A 16,547-nucleotide genomic window follows, 5' to 3' on the forward strand; every position below is an offset into this window, starting at 1 on the left:
TAGAAATCACTTTAGGAATAGAAAGCAGGATTATTGTTGGTTCTCAAAGAATCCTGCAAAGTCCTCTCTCCTCCTGACAGCTTCTGCCATTCCAAGACAGCCTCTTCAGGTTTGAGATGTGCCTACACAGGGAATACTTTCCTCCCGGATTCAGCTGGGAGCTTCCTGAAGCTGGGGCTAGTTTTTCTGGCCCTCACTGTGAGTTTGTAGAGACTGCCTACTGTCTCTGGAGGTCTTCTGGCCTGGGGCTGATCTTAAAGCATTGTTTTGGTTGTGCTCGCACACTATTCTATGGAGTAGGATGCCAATTTACCTGCAGGATGAGAATTAGGAGCCCCAGGGCATGCTGCACTAAGTTACCACCTAGTGGTCGCAGGTCGGGTGGCCTTGGGAGACAGCTCGGTTTGGAAGAGCATACATTTTAGGGCTGCTGGGGCAGTTTAATGAGATAAGTGAAGACCCGCGTTTTTCAACCCAAGCGTTCACGTTGATAACTGTTATCATTACACTCCTTATGGTTCTGCGGGATGTGGACCTTGCCTTGCCTAGGGATCTAATCTCATTCCCGCCGCACGGCTTTGCCTCACTAGATTTTATCTATGCTGGCCTTGGATAAGCTGCGGACAGAGGAAGCTCTTTAACCTCAGGGCCTTTGTGCCCGCCTTTCGCCCTTTTACGTCTCATCTCAGGTTACCTGCTCAACGATGCCTTCCTTGACCACGCTAGCCTGCCTCCAAGACATTCTCCTATTTTATTGTGTTCATATCATTTATCAGTTCCCGATACTATGAATTGATTTGTCTCCTTTTCTCCTCCCATTTGAGTGTAAGTTCACGAGGACGGATTTTGTCTATTTTGTTCTTTGTAGCATCCCCAGCACCAAGAACAGTGTCTGGTCTATGTCTGGCCTTCAATAAATGGTGAAGTGAATGAACGAATGAATGAATGAGTGAGTGAAGGTGTATGCCGAGCCCCTATGCCTACAATCTCCGCTCCACTGCCGCAGCAGGCGACCAGCCGCGTCCGACATTGCAGACGGCCCCTTGGCTCTGGGGCTGGGGGCGCCCACGAGCGGAGCCGACCGGCTTTTGAGCGACGCTCCCCGAAAGCCTGGGCGGTGGCTGCGCCAGAAGAGGGGCTGTCGCCATTTAGCGACGTTCCCTGAGGGCCGCCGCTCCGCCGCGGGAGCCGGACCGGGGGGTCGGGCCGGCAGCGCGCGCGCGCCGGTCTTTTGCGACGGTGCCCGGCGGCGCTAGTCCCGCCCCCTCCCCGCCTCCCGCGCTGTCCGCCCCGCCCCGTCTCTGCCGCTGTGCTCGCTTTGGGCCGCTCAGGCCCCCCGCCCGCTTCATGTGGCCCGGCCCGCGGCGGCCGGCGGCAGGGAGCGGTGAGGCGGCGGCTGGGAGCGGCGGCCGGAGAGGCCCGGGAGGTGGTGGCCGAGGCCCAGGCAGCGGCGGCGGCCCAGGAGGCGGCGGACAGGGAGCGGCGGGAGCAGGCCCGGCCCGGCTCGCCAGCGGCCGCCCGGCTGCAGCATGCGCGTCCGCCGGGGGCTGCTGCGGCTGCCGCGCCGCTCGCTGCTCGCCGCGCTCTTCTTCTTCTCGCTCTCGTCCTCGCTGCTCTACTTCGTCTATGTGGCGCCCGGCATAGGTAGGAAGGGAGCCTGGAGTCCTGGGTGGGGGCTGCCACTCCGGCCTCGGGGGGGATCCCGGGACCCCCCCCCGCCCCACCCTGACGGAACTCCGGCCCTCAGAGGACCCCGGCCCGAGCCTGGCCCTCAGAATACTGCGGGGACCCCGGCCCGACCCTCGGGAGACCCCACGCCCGACCCTCATGGGACGCCGGGACATTCCCGCTTTCTGCACCCGGACCAGCCCTGGAACCCACACCCGCACCCCGCTAGCCTCCCACGCATCCCCCGGCCCTCCTAACCCCATCCCCTGGCGAACCCGACGGTACCTCCACCCCCGCCCCCCGGGCCGGGACTCCCCCTTTCCCGCCCTTGCCTCGCTCGAGCCCCTCTTCCCGCTGCTGGGCTCGAGAACTCCCGTTCCTCCTTTCCCGGGGTCTCCCGCGCCCTGGTTCCCGGCATTCCGCGGACCCCTGAACCTCCTCGGCCCGCCTGCTAATCCTCGCCGAGCCCAGAGGCTCGGAGCTCGAGGTGCCCCACCTCCCCGGTTCCCATCCATCCTTCCTCTCTCTCCTCCCGGTTGAGTTCACCGTTTCCTGCTCCCCCTCCCTATCCTTTCTTCCCTCCACTTTCCTGTTACATTCATCTCCAGGTCCTCCTCCCCAGCATACACATTTTCTCCTCTTCTTGGTGGCCCCTTTCCTCACCGGGTGAACCCCCCCACCTTATGGAGGTCCACCCCCATTCAATGTAACCCTTGAGCGACCCAGGCCGTCTCCCCTGCTGTCTCCTTCCCCCTCCCCCAAGGGCACACCCTTGTTGTTACCTCCGCCCCTGTACCTCTTTTCCTTCCCCAAATTCTCTGCGCCCCTACCCCCCCACCCCCACCCCGCTCCGGTCCTCGGCCACAGTTTCCTCCTTGAACGAAGACTTGGGGAAAGGTTTGTCTGGATGTTTCCACGCTTTTACTGCTGCCCCCCCCCCCCAGTCTCAAGGTAGAAGGTGGCCCTTTAGTATCCTACGGCTCCTGCTCAGGGACCGGGAGGACATGTAAATTGGCCCTAGAGGAGAATTTGTGATAAGAGCCTTGGGGAAATGGTGCCAGGTGGGAGGGAGGAGCATGGAGAAAAAATGGAATGGGAACTCATTCTTCTCGAAGGCATGTCCTTTAAAGGCAAGGCAGTCTCTGGGGAAACTGAACACTGCCCACAGATTTTGTAAGACCACCGAGTGGACATTTAGGACATGAAGAAAGAGATTGGAAGGAAATACAGCATGAGGGTTAAGGTCAGAGGACACTGAGGTCAGACTTGGATTCAAATCCCTGTCCTTTATGACCTTGGGCAAGTTAACAGGCCTCAGCTTTTCTCCTCTGTAAAATGGGAGTGTTAATCTTAACCTCATGGAGTTTTAAGGAAGTAAATAAATTCCCTTTTAAAGCACTTACAGTGCAGAGGGAGTGTTTTGTGTATATGTGTGTCTGTGTGTGTGTGTTAAAGCAGTTACATGTAACTTTTCAGAAAGACGGGAGTAGATGGAAGGATTAAAGAAGGTATTGTCTGACATGGTGTCACCACAGGCTCTAGAGAAAACTTCAGTTCAGGGTGAGAAATGACCAGAAGATGCTGTTGGAGCTGGGGCAAGGAGAGTGAATTCTGCTCTAAAAGTTCTGAGTCGTTTGGATGTTAGGAAAGGGTTGATGGTTTAACTATAGGGGAATGCCCTTTAGGATTGTAGTAATGCCTAGTGCCATTCTCTTTTGACCTATCAACACTGAACTAGCTGAATAGAGAAATTTCCAGATAGAGCAGGAGATTCTCTCCTGATTTTTTTTTTTTTTAGAGCATATTTCACGTAATGGTGAATATTGATGATCTGTACTGTAAACTAGATCTGGGAAGGTAGAAAAGGCAACATCAGATTGTCCTACACAGTTCATGAAGTATCTAAGGAAAAAGGATTCCTCTGGGAGAGTACAGTGTGTGGTCTGACCGATCAGATGAGGAGATAGGAATTTTGGCAGAACAAGAACAGGTGCATAATTAGTGGAACTAATTGAGAAAAGAGGTCATTAACATATTGGATCTCAGACTCCATAACAGTGGGTGTGAAATGATAGATTTGGACCTCAATGCAGTCAGTCTTGGAGCCATAACCACTTCTAGTGATGGGGGTTATTTCTGTTGTTTGTACATAAATCAGCCATATCTACATGCAGAATAATCCCACTGGGATGGTGGTCACCCTTTAGATGAGAGAGGTTAGAAGCCAGATTCTCCAGCAGAAGCGGAACTTACCAACTTACTTAAAATTCCTCAAGGATAGATTTTTAGGTCAATGGAACCACAGTGTAAAGTAATGGGCACCTACTGTGCTTAGATTCTTGTATCACTGATAAGTGAAGAAGTTGCAAAGTACTTAAATTTTCACTAGTTTCTACTTAAATGGAAGTCTTCCAAAGGGCAGATCTACTTAAGATTCAAATTTTGTTAGTGGGAAAGGCAAGCCATAAAAAAGATGTGGAATGGCTTTAGGGCTCCTGCAAGCACAGTTACATTCAGTGGTTTGGTGGTTTTTTTTTTTTTTTTTTTTCTTTTCTTTTTTAAATCTTGGCTTTCTTGCTAATAGACTTAATTTTTCAAATGACCAGCTTTGGACAGTGGGGTGGCAAATCTTTCCAAAGGTTAAGGCAATCTAGAGAAATACAAGGTTTTATGTGCCTTGGGTTGTGAAGACCTTAATTTGAGACAATTATTAAAATAAGCTTAGAAAATAATATTAGGTTGAACCATATGAAATTTCCGTTTTTGCAGGTCAAAAATGGTTTGTACAGTGGCAATGTGATAGTAGTTCAACCTAATTCATTTCCAGAGAATGACAATTCTGACTTCTGGCATAATGGAAAACGTTAGACTTACATTTCCTTCTGGTTTTAATTTTTTTTAGTCCTTTAGTTTGTATACCTTTTGACCGTGTTTTTTGCTTAAGGTTCTAAAGAGAAATAGTCCAAAGAGCGTGTTACAGTTGTATTCAGAAATAGGTAGACTTGAATTGAATTTGAGATAAAAGTCATGTCAGTTATAAATGTTTTAAAGTTGTTCATATATGATACAATCCAGTCCCAATGTCCGCCTACCCATTAACTTAGTATTTTTTGGATCTAATGCCAGCTTTTAATATTGGTGACCTATAGTCTGAGAGCAAGGGAAATTTTCCTGGATTTGAGGGTCATCTGAAATGGGGCTAATGGTGCCATTTGACTTAGGAAATTGGATGTCAGGAGTGTTAACTAAGTCTGACTGTAGTGTGTTTGTAACAGAGGGCTCTCAGTTAACTTTAATATCCCTATCCAAATCCAGTTAGGGATTTCAAAGTACGGCTTTACTGGACATTACATTTTTGTTATGAATTCAGAAGTAGTGTCTCACACCAGTAGTTTGAAAGTAGGAATGAAAAGGATGGGACAGAAATGTGGTGTGGGGGTGCCTGGGTGGCTCTGTCAGTTAAGCATCCGACTCTCGATCTCAGTTCAGGAATTGATCTCAGGGTGGTGAGTGCAAGCCCCAGATTGGGCTCCGTGCCCACTTTAAAGAAGAGAAAGAAAGAGAGATGGAGATGGTGGATTTGAAATGGAAGAGGAAGCCGAGGTGGTGAAGAAGATGTGTTCACGCCTCCTCTCTTGCTCTTTCCCAGCCACAGCCTGATTCTCGTTTACTCAGTCACTGTTTCACCTGTTCTGGTGAAATATCCCTATGCATTTCAGAGTTCTGAAGAAAACTTTGAACTTGCTTATATGATGCTTTAACTTAAAAAAAAAAAGAGAGAGAGAAAAAGAGATATAACAGCTCAGAGTATACCCATATTCCCATCTGACCAGGTCTTTTAGAAGATAAGTGAACTATTTGTAGATACACTTATGAAGTGCTGATTGGAAAACATCTAATAAGTTTATGGTGCCCTCAGATGGGAAGGCTGTAGAGAGGTTAATGACCTTCGCGAATTGGTAAAACAGTTAACCAGTTTTGGGAGAGGTGCCTGATCCTGGTTAGAGGTACTAGTCTATTGATGAAATTTCATTAATTGAAGTTCTGCTACTTAAACTGATTTTCCTTTGCCCTTTGATTATTGAGGAAAGGAAATAGGGAATGATTTTTCCCTTTTGGTCTGCTTAGTTCCAAGAAAAGTTTGATTTATGGCTGGCTTTTGTAGGGCAGGAACCAGTAATTCTAATTCTGCCTGATTTGGCCAAATGACCTTGAGCAGGTCACTTGATTCTCTGATCTTACCCTTGGGAAAAGCCCAAAACTGTTTGAAAAACTAGAAGTGCATCTTAACCAAACTTTTTTTAAGAAACTTAAATTTGAGATGGTGGGAGAGAGAGGGAGAGAGCATGTGAGTGCACAAGGTGGGGGCGAGGGGGTGGAGGGAGAGGGAGAAGCCGGCCCTCTGCTGAGCAGGGAGCCTGACATGGGGCTCAGTCCCAGAGCAGATGCTTAACTGACTGAACCACCTAGGCACCCCTTAACCAAACTTTTATTTTTATTTATTTATTTTATTTTACTTTTTAAAAGATTTTATTTATTTATTAGAGAGAGAGAGAGCATGAGAGGAGAGAGGTCAGCGAGAGAAGCAGACTCCCTGCAGAGCAGGGAGCCCGATGTAGGACTTGATCCTGGGAGTCCAGGATCATGACCTTAGTGGAAGACAGTCACTCAACCAACTGAGCCACACAGGCGCCCCTTAACCAAACATTTTAATGAGATGTTTTTATATGCAGAAAGTTGATAATTCATTCACATTCTGTATAAATATTAGACTTAAGATTTTAGATAAGATACACGTTTTATGCGGTGCCTGGGTGGCTCAGTGCTTTAAGCCACTGTCTTGGGCTTAAGTCATGATCTCAGGGTCCTGGGATGGAGCCCCTGCATTGGGCTCTCTGCTCAGCCCTCTCTCTCTGCCTGCCTCTGCCTACTTGGGATCTCTCTCTCTCTCTCTCTGTCAAATAAAATCTTTTTTTTTTTTTTTTTAAAGATTTTATTTATTTATTTGACAGAGAGAGATTACAAGTAGCCAGAGAGGCAGGCAGAGAGAGAGAGAGGAGGAAGCAGGCTCCCTGCAGAGCAGAGAGCCCGATGCGGGACTCGATCCCAGGACCCTGAGATCATGACCTGAGCCGAAGGCAGCGGCCCAACCCACTGAGCCACCCAGGCGCCCTAAATAAAATCTTTTTAAAAAGATACATGTTTTATGTAACCAAATGCAACCTTTTCTTTTTTTTTTTTTTTTTTAAGATTTTATTTATTTACTTGAGAAAGAGACCGCTAGAGAGCGGGGAGGAGAGGGAGAAGCAGGCTCCCCACTGAGCAGGGAGCCCCATGCAGGGCTCAATCCCAGAACCCTGGGACCATGACCCTGACTGAAGGAACCAGCTGAGCTACCTAGGTGCCCTCGAATACAACTTTCTCTAATAACCACAGGAAAATTTCAGATTCCCCACAGTTTAGTATGAGAACGGCCTTTTTTCTTTTTTCTTCTCCCATGAAAATGCCCTCTAAATGCTAGTGCACATAGATAGTTCTTGAGCTTTTGTGGAAGGATATACATGTGGTGGAATGTGTGTTATTGTAAAAAAGTAAAAAACCTCCCACATACTCATGAGCACTCACTCACTCAAATACTTTCTCAGTTGTGTCATTCTAGAAGGAAACCATGTTTAAGGAACAGGTTGAAGTTTTAAAACCTAACAGCACACTTTTGACCAGGACTTTGGTGATGTTTTATGGCTTCTTTGCAGAATTTTGCTATATTGGAAACACGGTCTGGGTTTGGAGTCGAAATTTCTTTAACAGTGAAAGTATGCTAATCTTGGACAGTCTTTAGAAGCAGTATCAGTTACAGTTCCAGACCGTCAGTGGTGTAGCCAGTAGATGATTCTGCTCTAATTCTGACATTTCTCCCCACCCCCAACAGCTTGACAGGCCAGTGGGAGCAGCATATATTAAATTACCAGGAAGAAGGGTCTCTGTGTTGCTATGATTCTTTAGAATTCTTCAGGAGAGTAGAAATTCCAAAGCTGTAGAAGCCAAAATGCTCTTGACTTGCCCAGTTTTGCAGCTTTTTTGATAACGGAAGATCTGTCGGACACATCTAACCATGTAAAGCAAGCAGAACTTGCAGAAGCAAGAAATAAGGAATGTGGTGATGCTGAGACCTGTCAAAGAAATCGAGAAAACTGGGGGTTAACACTGGCCAAGATAAAGGATAATCAGAAGCAAACAGATTGGGTGTGGCTTGGAAGAGGTTAATGGAGAGGTTTCGAGAGGAGAGGCAGGCCAGCATTCGACTAGCATAAGGTCCTTATTCTTTAGGTTTCTAAAAACTAGCTAAGTAAGTGTGGCCCTGCCTTTGCACAATAGGTGCATTTTTGTAGAAAATTGTGAGAAAATGGATTTGAGATCTATGGGTCAATAATTAGTATTCGAATGTCTGCCTATTATGTTACCAGCTACGGGAGGGAAACGCATGAATTCTAGACTTCTGACTGCTTTTTTCGTTTTATAGATGATCACATAAGCCCATGTGGAGTCATTAACTCACCCAAAGTTGAGAATGATAAGATATCCCTGAGGCATACAAAAAAATATGGTTGAAAAGACAAAATTAATCCCAAGAAACAACTAGGGAAAAACAGGAGCTAGTTTGCAGTTAGTTGCTAAATTATATGACCCTCGTTGTTAATGAGACGGGAGTTCAGGCAGGCATTCGCTCCTTTAATCAACGCGGCCTTCTTTTGGGTGTCTCCTCTTGTCTGACAGCTTTTGTGTATGGAGCAGTCTAGAAATGAATAAAGCAGAATGTTTCTGCAATCATGGTGGCTTTCACCTCAGCGAGAGGGTTTTGCCCTTCTAGTGCTTTTATTCTAATGGGAGGCACAGCCAGTGCAGAGGACAGTTTCGGATGGTGGTGGGAGTGACTGAGTGTGTTTTAGATTGAGGGGTTAGGGAAGGCCTTGTGGAAGAGGTGATACTTGCCTTGACTGTCGCTAACATGTCTTGGGGTGGTGGGCAGGGTAGGGGTGCACATGTAAAAGACCAGAGGCAAGGATGAGTTTGAGTGAAGGTTGACTGGATTTTTTCAATGATGGGAAGAGTGGTAAAAGATGAATTTGGAAACGTGGGAGGGCTCAGGGCATGTCGGACCCTGGAGCCGTGGGAAGGACTTGTAGGAGAGGGGTGAACATTAGCTTTGAAATCAGCCACACCTAGGTTTAAATCAACCCACTGAATGGGCAGATTTTTAAAAAAATATTTTACTTCTTTTTAAGTAGGCTCTACACCCAGAGTGGGGCTAGAACTCACCACACTGAGATTAAGAATCACCTGCTCTACTGCCTACCACCAGGTCCCTCAGGCAAATTATTTTCAGTTTTCTTACCTACCGGGTAGAAGATATTATCTTCCACACGGGCTGTTGTGAGAAATGAGTATACATGTAAAGGGGTTTACGCAGAGCTTGAAGCCCCATGTTACAGTGATTATTATTATTTTTTTAAAGATTTTATTTATTTATTTGACAGAGATCACAGGTAGGCAGAGACAGGCAGAGAGAGAGGAGGAAGCAGGCGCCCCGCTGAGCAGAGAGCCCCATGTGGGGCTCGATCCCAGGAGGATCATGACCTGAGCCGAAGGCAGAGGCTTTAACCCGCTGAGCCACCCAGGCGCCCCTACAGTGACTATTTGTAAACGGAAGAAATCCTCTCTGGCCTCATGCTAGTGCGACACAGAGCTGGAAGGACCCAGGCTCCAGTCCGGCTTTACCAGTAACTAGATGGGAAGTGTTACCTCAGTTTTTTCTCCTCTGTAAATGGAGGACATTGGTGACAGTACAGATTCTAGGGTCCCTTTCAGATCTGAGGTTACATGAGTCTAAGCAAGTGTGGGTTGAATCTTGAAGTAGAAGAAGGTGTGACAACTTAGGTCAAGTTAAAGCACCCCATTTTTAAAAATGCAGGTGCCCCCTCACTTGGGTTTCCCATCTTGGACGAAGTGCTGAGCCGTGGCTTCTGTGGCACTGCTGGAGTGAGGAGGTGTTTGCGGGAGTCTGCACACGGCCCGCTTTCACCCTTCAGGGTGATGGAAAAGTTGACACCCTGTGGTCTCTTGTTTTCGGACACTTGCCCTAAAAAGAATTTTTGCACTGAAGTCTGTGTGTTTGAAATCACTATGACAAAAATTTGTATTGTCTTGGTCAAGGGAAAAACTAAAAAGAATTTTATGGCAATATCTTCAGGATGTTAAGACCATTTTTCCCCCTTTTTTCTTTCCTTTCCTCCCCCCCCCCCTTTCTTGTTTTTCTTTGTTCTTGGGGAAATCCTTTTAACTTTTAATCTGCTAAATCCATCCTTTCCCTAGTTTCACACTTTGCTTTTAAGCATGAGAGAGAGCCCTGGACTCATTAGCTCCTGGCCCATCCTCCCTCTCCTAGGTAATTGATGTTCAGTGAAAATGAATATTACATTTTGACCCAGTAAATTCTTTTTTTATATTGTGGCTTCATCCAAAGAACACTCATGCCTCCTGCTGATCCCCTGAATGCAGTGTTTTCCCAGGCACAGGAGTCCCACCGGAATCTTTTAGAGTCCTGTCCCCCACTCCTTTCGTTAGTTTGAGTAGGCAGTTACTAGACTCAGGTACTCTTCCTCCTCCTTCCCAGGTTACAGATACCAGGTATTCTGCGGCGACTAGAAGGGAAGCTGGTCATTGTTCCTGAGTTGCCTTAGTTACTGTCATCAATTATGAACAGTTCTCTGAGGCGATTCCTGGCCTAATTATGGTGATGAAAATGCTGTGGGGTGTCAGGTACAGGCAGGCGTGGATTGTAGGGAAACTCAGTGTTGTGTTTTAAAACTTAAATTAATCTAGGCTCTGCTATGAGCATGACTGTTTATTATATTTATTAAAGAGCTGTAAACACATAGATATAAAGAGGGAACTGTGTTCTTCACCCTCCAGATGGTCCTAAAAGTATGATTAATAGACATTTAAACCTTTAGCTCAGTTCTCATTGTTGAACAACCGTGTGCTCGAAAGATGGGAAAATAGAAATTTTTTTTTCCCTCATAAAACTGCTCATTATCCCATTTTGAGGAGTTCTCCTTCTAGGCGCTGTGTCTAAATTGTACTCGGGCTGGTGATGTTTATATTTTCTTTTCTCTCTTTTTAATATTTTATGTATTTATCTGAGAGTGAAAGCGTGCACGGGAGGAAGGGCAGAAGGGGAGGGAGAGCGAGAATCCGAAGCTGAGTCCCCGCAGAACATTGGGCCTTATGCAGGGGCTCGATCCCACCACCCCGAGATCATGACCTGAGCCTAAACCAACCAGCCCAACTACAACTAGGCCACCGGCTGAGACACCCAGGCACCACTGTTTTCTGATTGGTAGACCAGTGTCCTCTGATGCCAGAAAATAGTATTTTCCTAATTGCGGTGATGTGATCACATTTGTGTATTTTAAAGAAAAAAAAAATCCTTCATTCCAGTTTAGAAGATGACAAATTGGCAACTTAAAGAAGTTAAACCATGTGGACCAAAGATGGTAGTAGACTGGTGTTAGGATTTTTCATGTACTTGTTATGAAACTGTGTACTTTACATAAAGCATTTAATCTTTTAACTTAAGAAAAACTCACTTTTTCCGTATCCTCATAACCTGTAGAGAGAGTAGTGATAGGAAAGTGTTCTGGGTTGTGATTGTGATTGTGATTTTCTTGTGCCAGGATAGTGCCTAGCACATTGTTTGTACTTAAAATAGTTAATGAAATGAATGAGGATAACTGTTGTCTGGCCAGCCAGCCTCTTCATTGTTGGGATTAGATTTACTCTGGGGGAAGGATCACTGCTTCTGTTAATCCTGATTCTGAAGTGACTTTGAATTCGTTTTGCCCCATGCTACTTTGGACTTGTTTTCCTTGCTGTTTCTTTGGGGTGAATACATATAATATGATGTTTGTTATGTATTTTGGTAATTTAAATGTGTAATTCTGTGGCTTTAATTCACAGTGTTATGCAACCATCGCTGATGTTCCCCAAAATTTCATTACCTCAAGCAGAAACTCTGTTCCCACTAAGCAATAATTCCTCATTTCCCTTTCCTCAGCCCCTGTTACCATCTTATCTAATTTCTGTCATTATGAATTTTGTGCTTTTTCTAGGTGCTTCAACATAAGTGGAATCATCATACATTCCTTCTTGTATTTAGCTTATTTCACTTTGCATCATGTTTTCAAGTCTCATCCATGTGAAAGCGTGTGTCAGAACTTTGTCCTTTTTATGGCTGTGTAATACTCCCTTGTAAGTGTCTGCCACCACACTTTGTTTTTTCATCTGTTGATGAGCACGCGAATGGTTTCCACCTTTTGGGTATGTGAGTAAGTTCTACTCTGAACTTTGGTGTTCAAATGTCTATTTGAGCCTCTGTTTTTAATTCTTTGGGGTATATATTTAGGATTGCAATTGCTAGGTTACGTAATTCTAGTTAATTTTTTGAGGAACTGCCTGACTTTTCTACAGGGACTGCACACCATTGTACATTCCCACCAGCAGAGGATGAGGGTTCCAGTTTCCCACATCCTGGGCACACTTGTTATTTTCCTTTTTTTTTTTTTTTGGTTTTGTGTCTTTGTGGGGTTTTTTTTTGTTTGTTTGTTTTTAAAGCATAGGCATCAGGGCGCCTGGGTGGCTCAGTGGGTTAAAGCCTCTGCCTTTGGCTCAGGTCATGATCCCAGAGGATTGAGCCCCGCATCAGAGAGGCTAAGCAGAGAGCCTGCTTCCTTCCTCCTCTCTCTCTGCCTGCCTCTCTGCCTACTTGTGATCTCTGCCTGTCAAATAAATAAATAAAATCTTAAAAAAAAAACAAAACCATACCTTATAGAAGAGAAATTTGGAAAATATTATAGATTGGTGAACATAGTTAGTGAAACACTGGACTCATCATACAGAAATGAAAGGGGCTGCTGACTTTTAAGATAGGGAAAAGTAAATTTTTCTTGGCTTTGTTTATAACCTAAATCTCCATTAACCAGCCAGCACCTTTGTACTTTGTTATTTAGGAATGATGACATGGAGTTATGATTTTCTATTTGGTATCAAGCATGGGGTTTTGTTTGTTTGTTTTCTGTCTTCTGATTCGGTGAAAATCGGTATTTCCTTATTCACCAGAATAAGGATTGGCATTCTGTTTCCCCGTGCCTCCCAGTCATCGGCACAGGCACAGGGTGGCCCGTGGAGGTGAGGAATAGGCTGCCAGGACAGGCCCTGCATGACTGGGAGGTGTGTGATGCAAACCACATGATTCCCCCCCAGCCACCACCAACCCTTTTCCTTCATAAACATTATCAGAAAATGAACAGAGTGCTAAAGAATGAGGAGTATGGAAGAATCTAATTTGTTAAAACCTGCTGAACTCCTATAACTCAAGGTAAAATACAGCAATTTTATTTTTTTGTCCTGGGTACCAGCTGAATTGCAAATGTATTTACCTAAATGAGAATGATAATGGTAGCGATTAAAGACAGGTGGGTACTCAGAAAGGTTTATGTTGTGAGACCTGTAACGAAAGAAAAAATTCATAAACTTGGCTTTTCATTTGCCTGATTTGACTATTAGAGCTAACTTCATTAGCTTAATCTTCATGATGTACTACATCGCTACAGTGCGCTGGGGCTGGGGGTTCAGTGAGAATGAAGCAGACACCATAGCTGTGTTACATTTTAAGTATTCAGCTAGGGAGTACAGCTTCCCCATAGTAAGAAATACTCAGTTTTGAATGGTTTTATACTCCTTGATGGCTCCCCACTCTGCAGAGAGCCTGATTCGGGGCTTGATCCCAGGACCCTGGGATCTTGACCTGAGCTGAAGGCGAAGGCTTTAACCCACTGAGCCACCCAGGCACCCTGCTTTTAAGAAGTTCTTAAAGGGGCGCCTGGGTGGCTCAGTGGGTTAAAGCCTCTGCCTTCAGCTCAGGTCATGATCCCAGGGTCCTGGGATCGAGCCCCGCATCGGGCTCTCTGCTCGGCAGGGAGCCTGCTTCCCCCTCTCTCTCTGCCTGCCTCTCTGCTACTTGTAATCTCTGTCTGTCAAATAAATAAAATCTTTAAAAAAAAAAAGTTCTTGAAAACACATTTAATTTCCTACCCCATTGGCTCATTGGTTGTGCCAGTTTTTAGTGGTGGTCGTATTTACAAGGAATGTGTCTGCTGTTTATCTCCTGAGTGACCTGAAGTTTCTTTATAACACTAGTGCGCTCCGGACCAGTGGAGGGCGCATGAATTTACATGCCAAGGCCTGTAAATTCTTCCTTCTATCTTGAAGAGTGTGGGTTTTAGAATACAAGTCTGGCACTGAGTAGGTGCTCAGGAGGGATTTGTCAGACATGATGAATTTGTCTCCTGCCCTTCAGTGGCTTTCATTACACTTGGGATAGAGTTCAGACTTCTTGTTGTCACTTCGAAGGCCTTTCATGATCTAGCTTCAGCCTGCCTCTCTGGCTTCATTTATGCCACTCCTCTCCTATCCCTCCAGCATGGACAAGGTAGCTCTTTTCCTTTATCTCTTCAGTGGCCAAATTCTGTACTCCTGCCCATCCTCAGACCTCTAAATCAGTATTCAATGAGCGGGACTTATCTTTCTGGATCATTGTTGTATTCCTGTCTAGAACACTGTTTTGGCACACAGTAGGTGTTTAATCAGTGTTTATTTGTTAAGTCAGGGAAGTGAAGTAGAGGTGGACAGATCTGAGGTGCTGAAAAATACAGTTAGTGCCTTCTGCTTGTTTGGGTATGTTAGCCAGGGCTGTGCTAACCGCTGAGATTTCAGGGTGAGGAACTAAAAGGATCAAATAAAAACACAATGATTTATAGATATGTTCATTATAATTGAAAATATGATTCATAGCATACTTTTAGATTAATTATGCCCCAGTGCAGTCAGATGTTTGGTGATGTGGAGGCCTGGTTTGTGGGCAGATGACAAGTAAAAGTTTCAAGTTTTGCCGGTTTTGTATTCAGCAAGGATTTGAACCCTTCCAAGTGCTTTGTGTCCTACATACTGTGTGTATGATAATGCTTTACAATTGGAAGTCACAGATAAATTTATCAATGTTTTCTCTTGTACCTAAACTTGACATTTAGATGAAAAAAGGATAAACATAGGAAAATAATCAGTCCAAATTTGGGATGGGGCAGCTCAAGTAATTCTCTTATATTGCTGGGGACATTGTTTCTATTTTTAATGAGGAAGATATTTAAGTTAATGGCTTTGGTATTTTCAAATTTATAAAAGTTATACCTTTATGCTGTGAATATGCTTGCCAGTCTTTAATTTGAGAGGTAGTTTTTGCCTAGGACATGAGAAATTGTTTTATATTTTACTTCATCCAGGGAGAGATGAAGATAAAAAACACTTTTCTGAAATTGGAAGTCCATGTGGATGGCTTGGAAAGTAAGACCGTTGTTCATAAGTAGTCTCTTGTGCTTCATGCTGCTGGATGGAAGATGGAAATGACCTTGCCTCTGTCACTAAGATTGTATTTTCAATAAAAGCTTGAGCTGATTAGTGCTAGACCAACACCCATCAGTTTCTCTGTCTGGAAGGCACAACTAGAACCCTCCGTTGTGCTCTGTGTGTGTGTGAGAGAGAGAGAGAGAAAGCGAATGTATATGAGAGGGGAAGTGAAATGTTTTGCTTTTGGCTTAATTGCCTATTTCATCATTGACTTGGTTTGTCTGGCTTTTTCATTCTGGTTTTAAGTATTGAGAAATCTTAAGATTTGTGTGAGTTAGAAAATCTGGATTTATTTGAACTCTATTGAGAATTAACCTTAGGTAAGAGAGCTACTTTTCTGGTTGGCTTTTATGTTTGAGATAACTTTTTTCCTTAATTATTTTACTACAGAAAATTTCAAACCTATGCAAAAGCAGAATGAATAGTATAGTGGATCCCCACGAACAAAGATAATTTTTTGATGTGGCCTTTGTATTTATGAAAGATGTAAAGGGCCCAAAGATTCCCCTTTCTAAAAGAAAAGAAAAGAAAAGAAAACAAAACATGAGGATAGGCTTACACTAATTAGTAACCGGATTTTTAAAGTTTTTAGGTAATTTGATAATTTGATTTCATTTTTGCTCAGAAAATAAGCAGTATATGAATGCAAGATTATTGCAACCATAAAGGAGAGAAATTATCACATGTTTGCAAGTCTTGATACTAGTTAGGTATTCACCAGTCCCGGTCCCCTCTCGCTTCCCCAGCCCCTTGATCACAGAGCTCAGCTGGAGGAGGGACAGGAAGGGAAAGCGGGCAATTTCCTGCTGGGATTACCAGCTCCTCTGAACGGGTGCATAGTAGACCAGAGCTGAAGCAGTTGATTGCAGTGAAGTTTCTGGAGGATTTAATTTTTTCTGTTACCTGTTCTTCATTTGAAACTTCAGAATTCAGTGCAAGAAGAACAAAGGTCAGCATGTTTTCAAAGGCTAAGTCTTTCCATGCTGTGGTGTTACCTGGAAGGTTCTGCTGAGCTTGAGGAGCAGGTGCTGGGGTTAAGGATGCTGAAGCCTCAGGGGCCCTTGGGAGCAGACCATTACTGCTAATGTGCCTGCACAGGTGGTAACCAACCTGTGTTCTTTGGTTTCCATGACCTTTTTTTCTGAGACTGTATTGCTAATTTCTGTAGCTGTTTATGTCAGCCTTGACCAAAGCCAAGTACAAAGTTTGCAAAGGAAAGTGGAAAAAATACCTCTTTTAGGACTCATTTTGGCATAGATTTTGTGGTGTGTGTTTAGTAACATCCCCCGAGATCCACACATTAAACATTACCACCACTGATTTGATTTTAGTATTATTTGGTTAATTTAAGAGTTCTAAAA

At 44.7% G+C, this 16,547-nt stretch overlaps 1 protein-coding gene across 1 annotated transcript in view; it reads left to right on the plus strand.

The window, feature by feature from the left end:
* The first annotated feature begins 1,387 nt into the window (after window positions 1–1,387).
* Window positions 1,388–16,547, plus strand: part of B4GALT5 (beta-1,4-galactosyltransferase 5) — a 75,659-nt gene continuing 60,499 nt past the window's right edge. The window contains exon 1 of the mRNA XM_044262856.1: window positions 1,388–1,644. Within this exon, the coding sequence (XP_044118791.1) occupies window positions 1,530–1,644 (115 nt within the window). The 5' untranslated portion in view covers window positions 1,388–1,529. The remainder of the gene's footprint in view (window positions 1,645–16,547) is intronic.

Source organism: Neovison vison, chromosome 8 (assembly GCF_020171115.1).
Source record: "Neovison vison isolate M4711 chromosome 8, ASM_NN_V1, whole genome shotgun sequence".
In the NCBI taxonomy this organism is placed as follows: Eukaryota; Metazoa; Chordata; class Mammalia; order Carnivora; family Mustelidae; genus Neogale; species Neogale vison.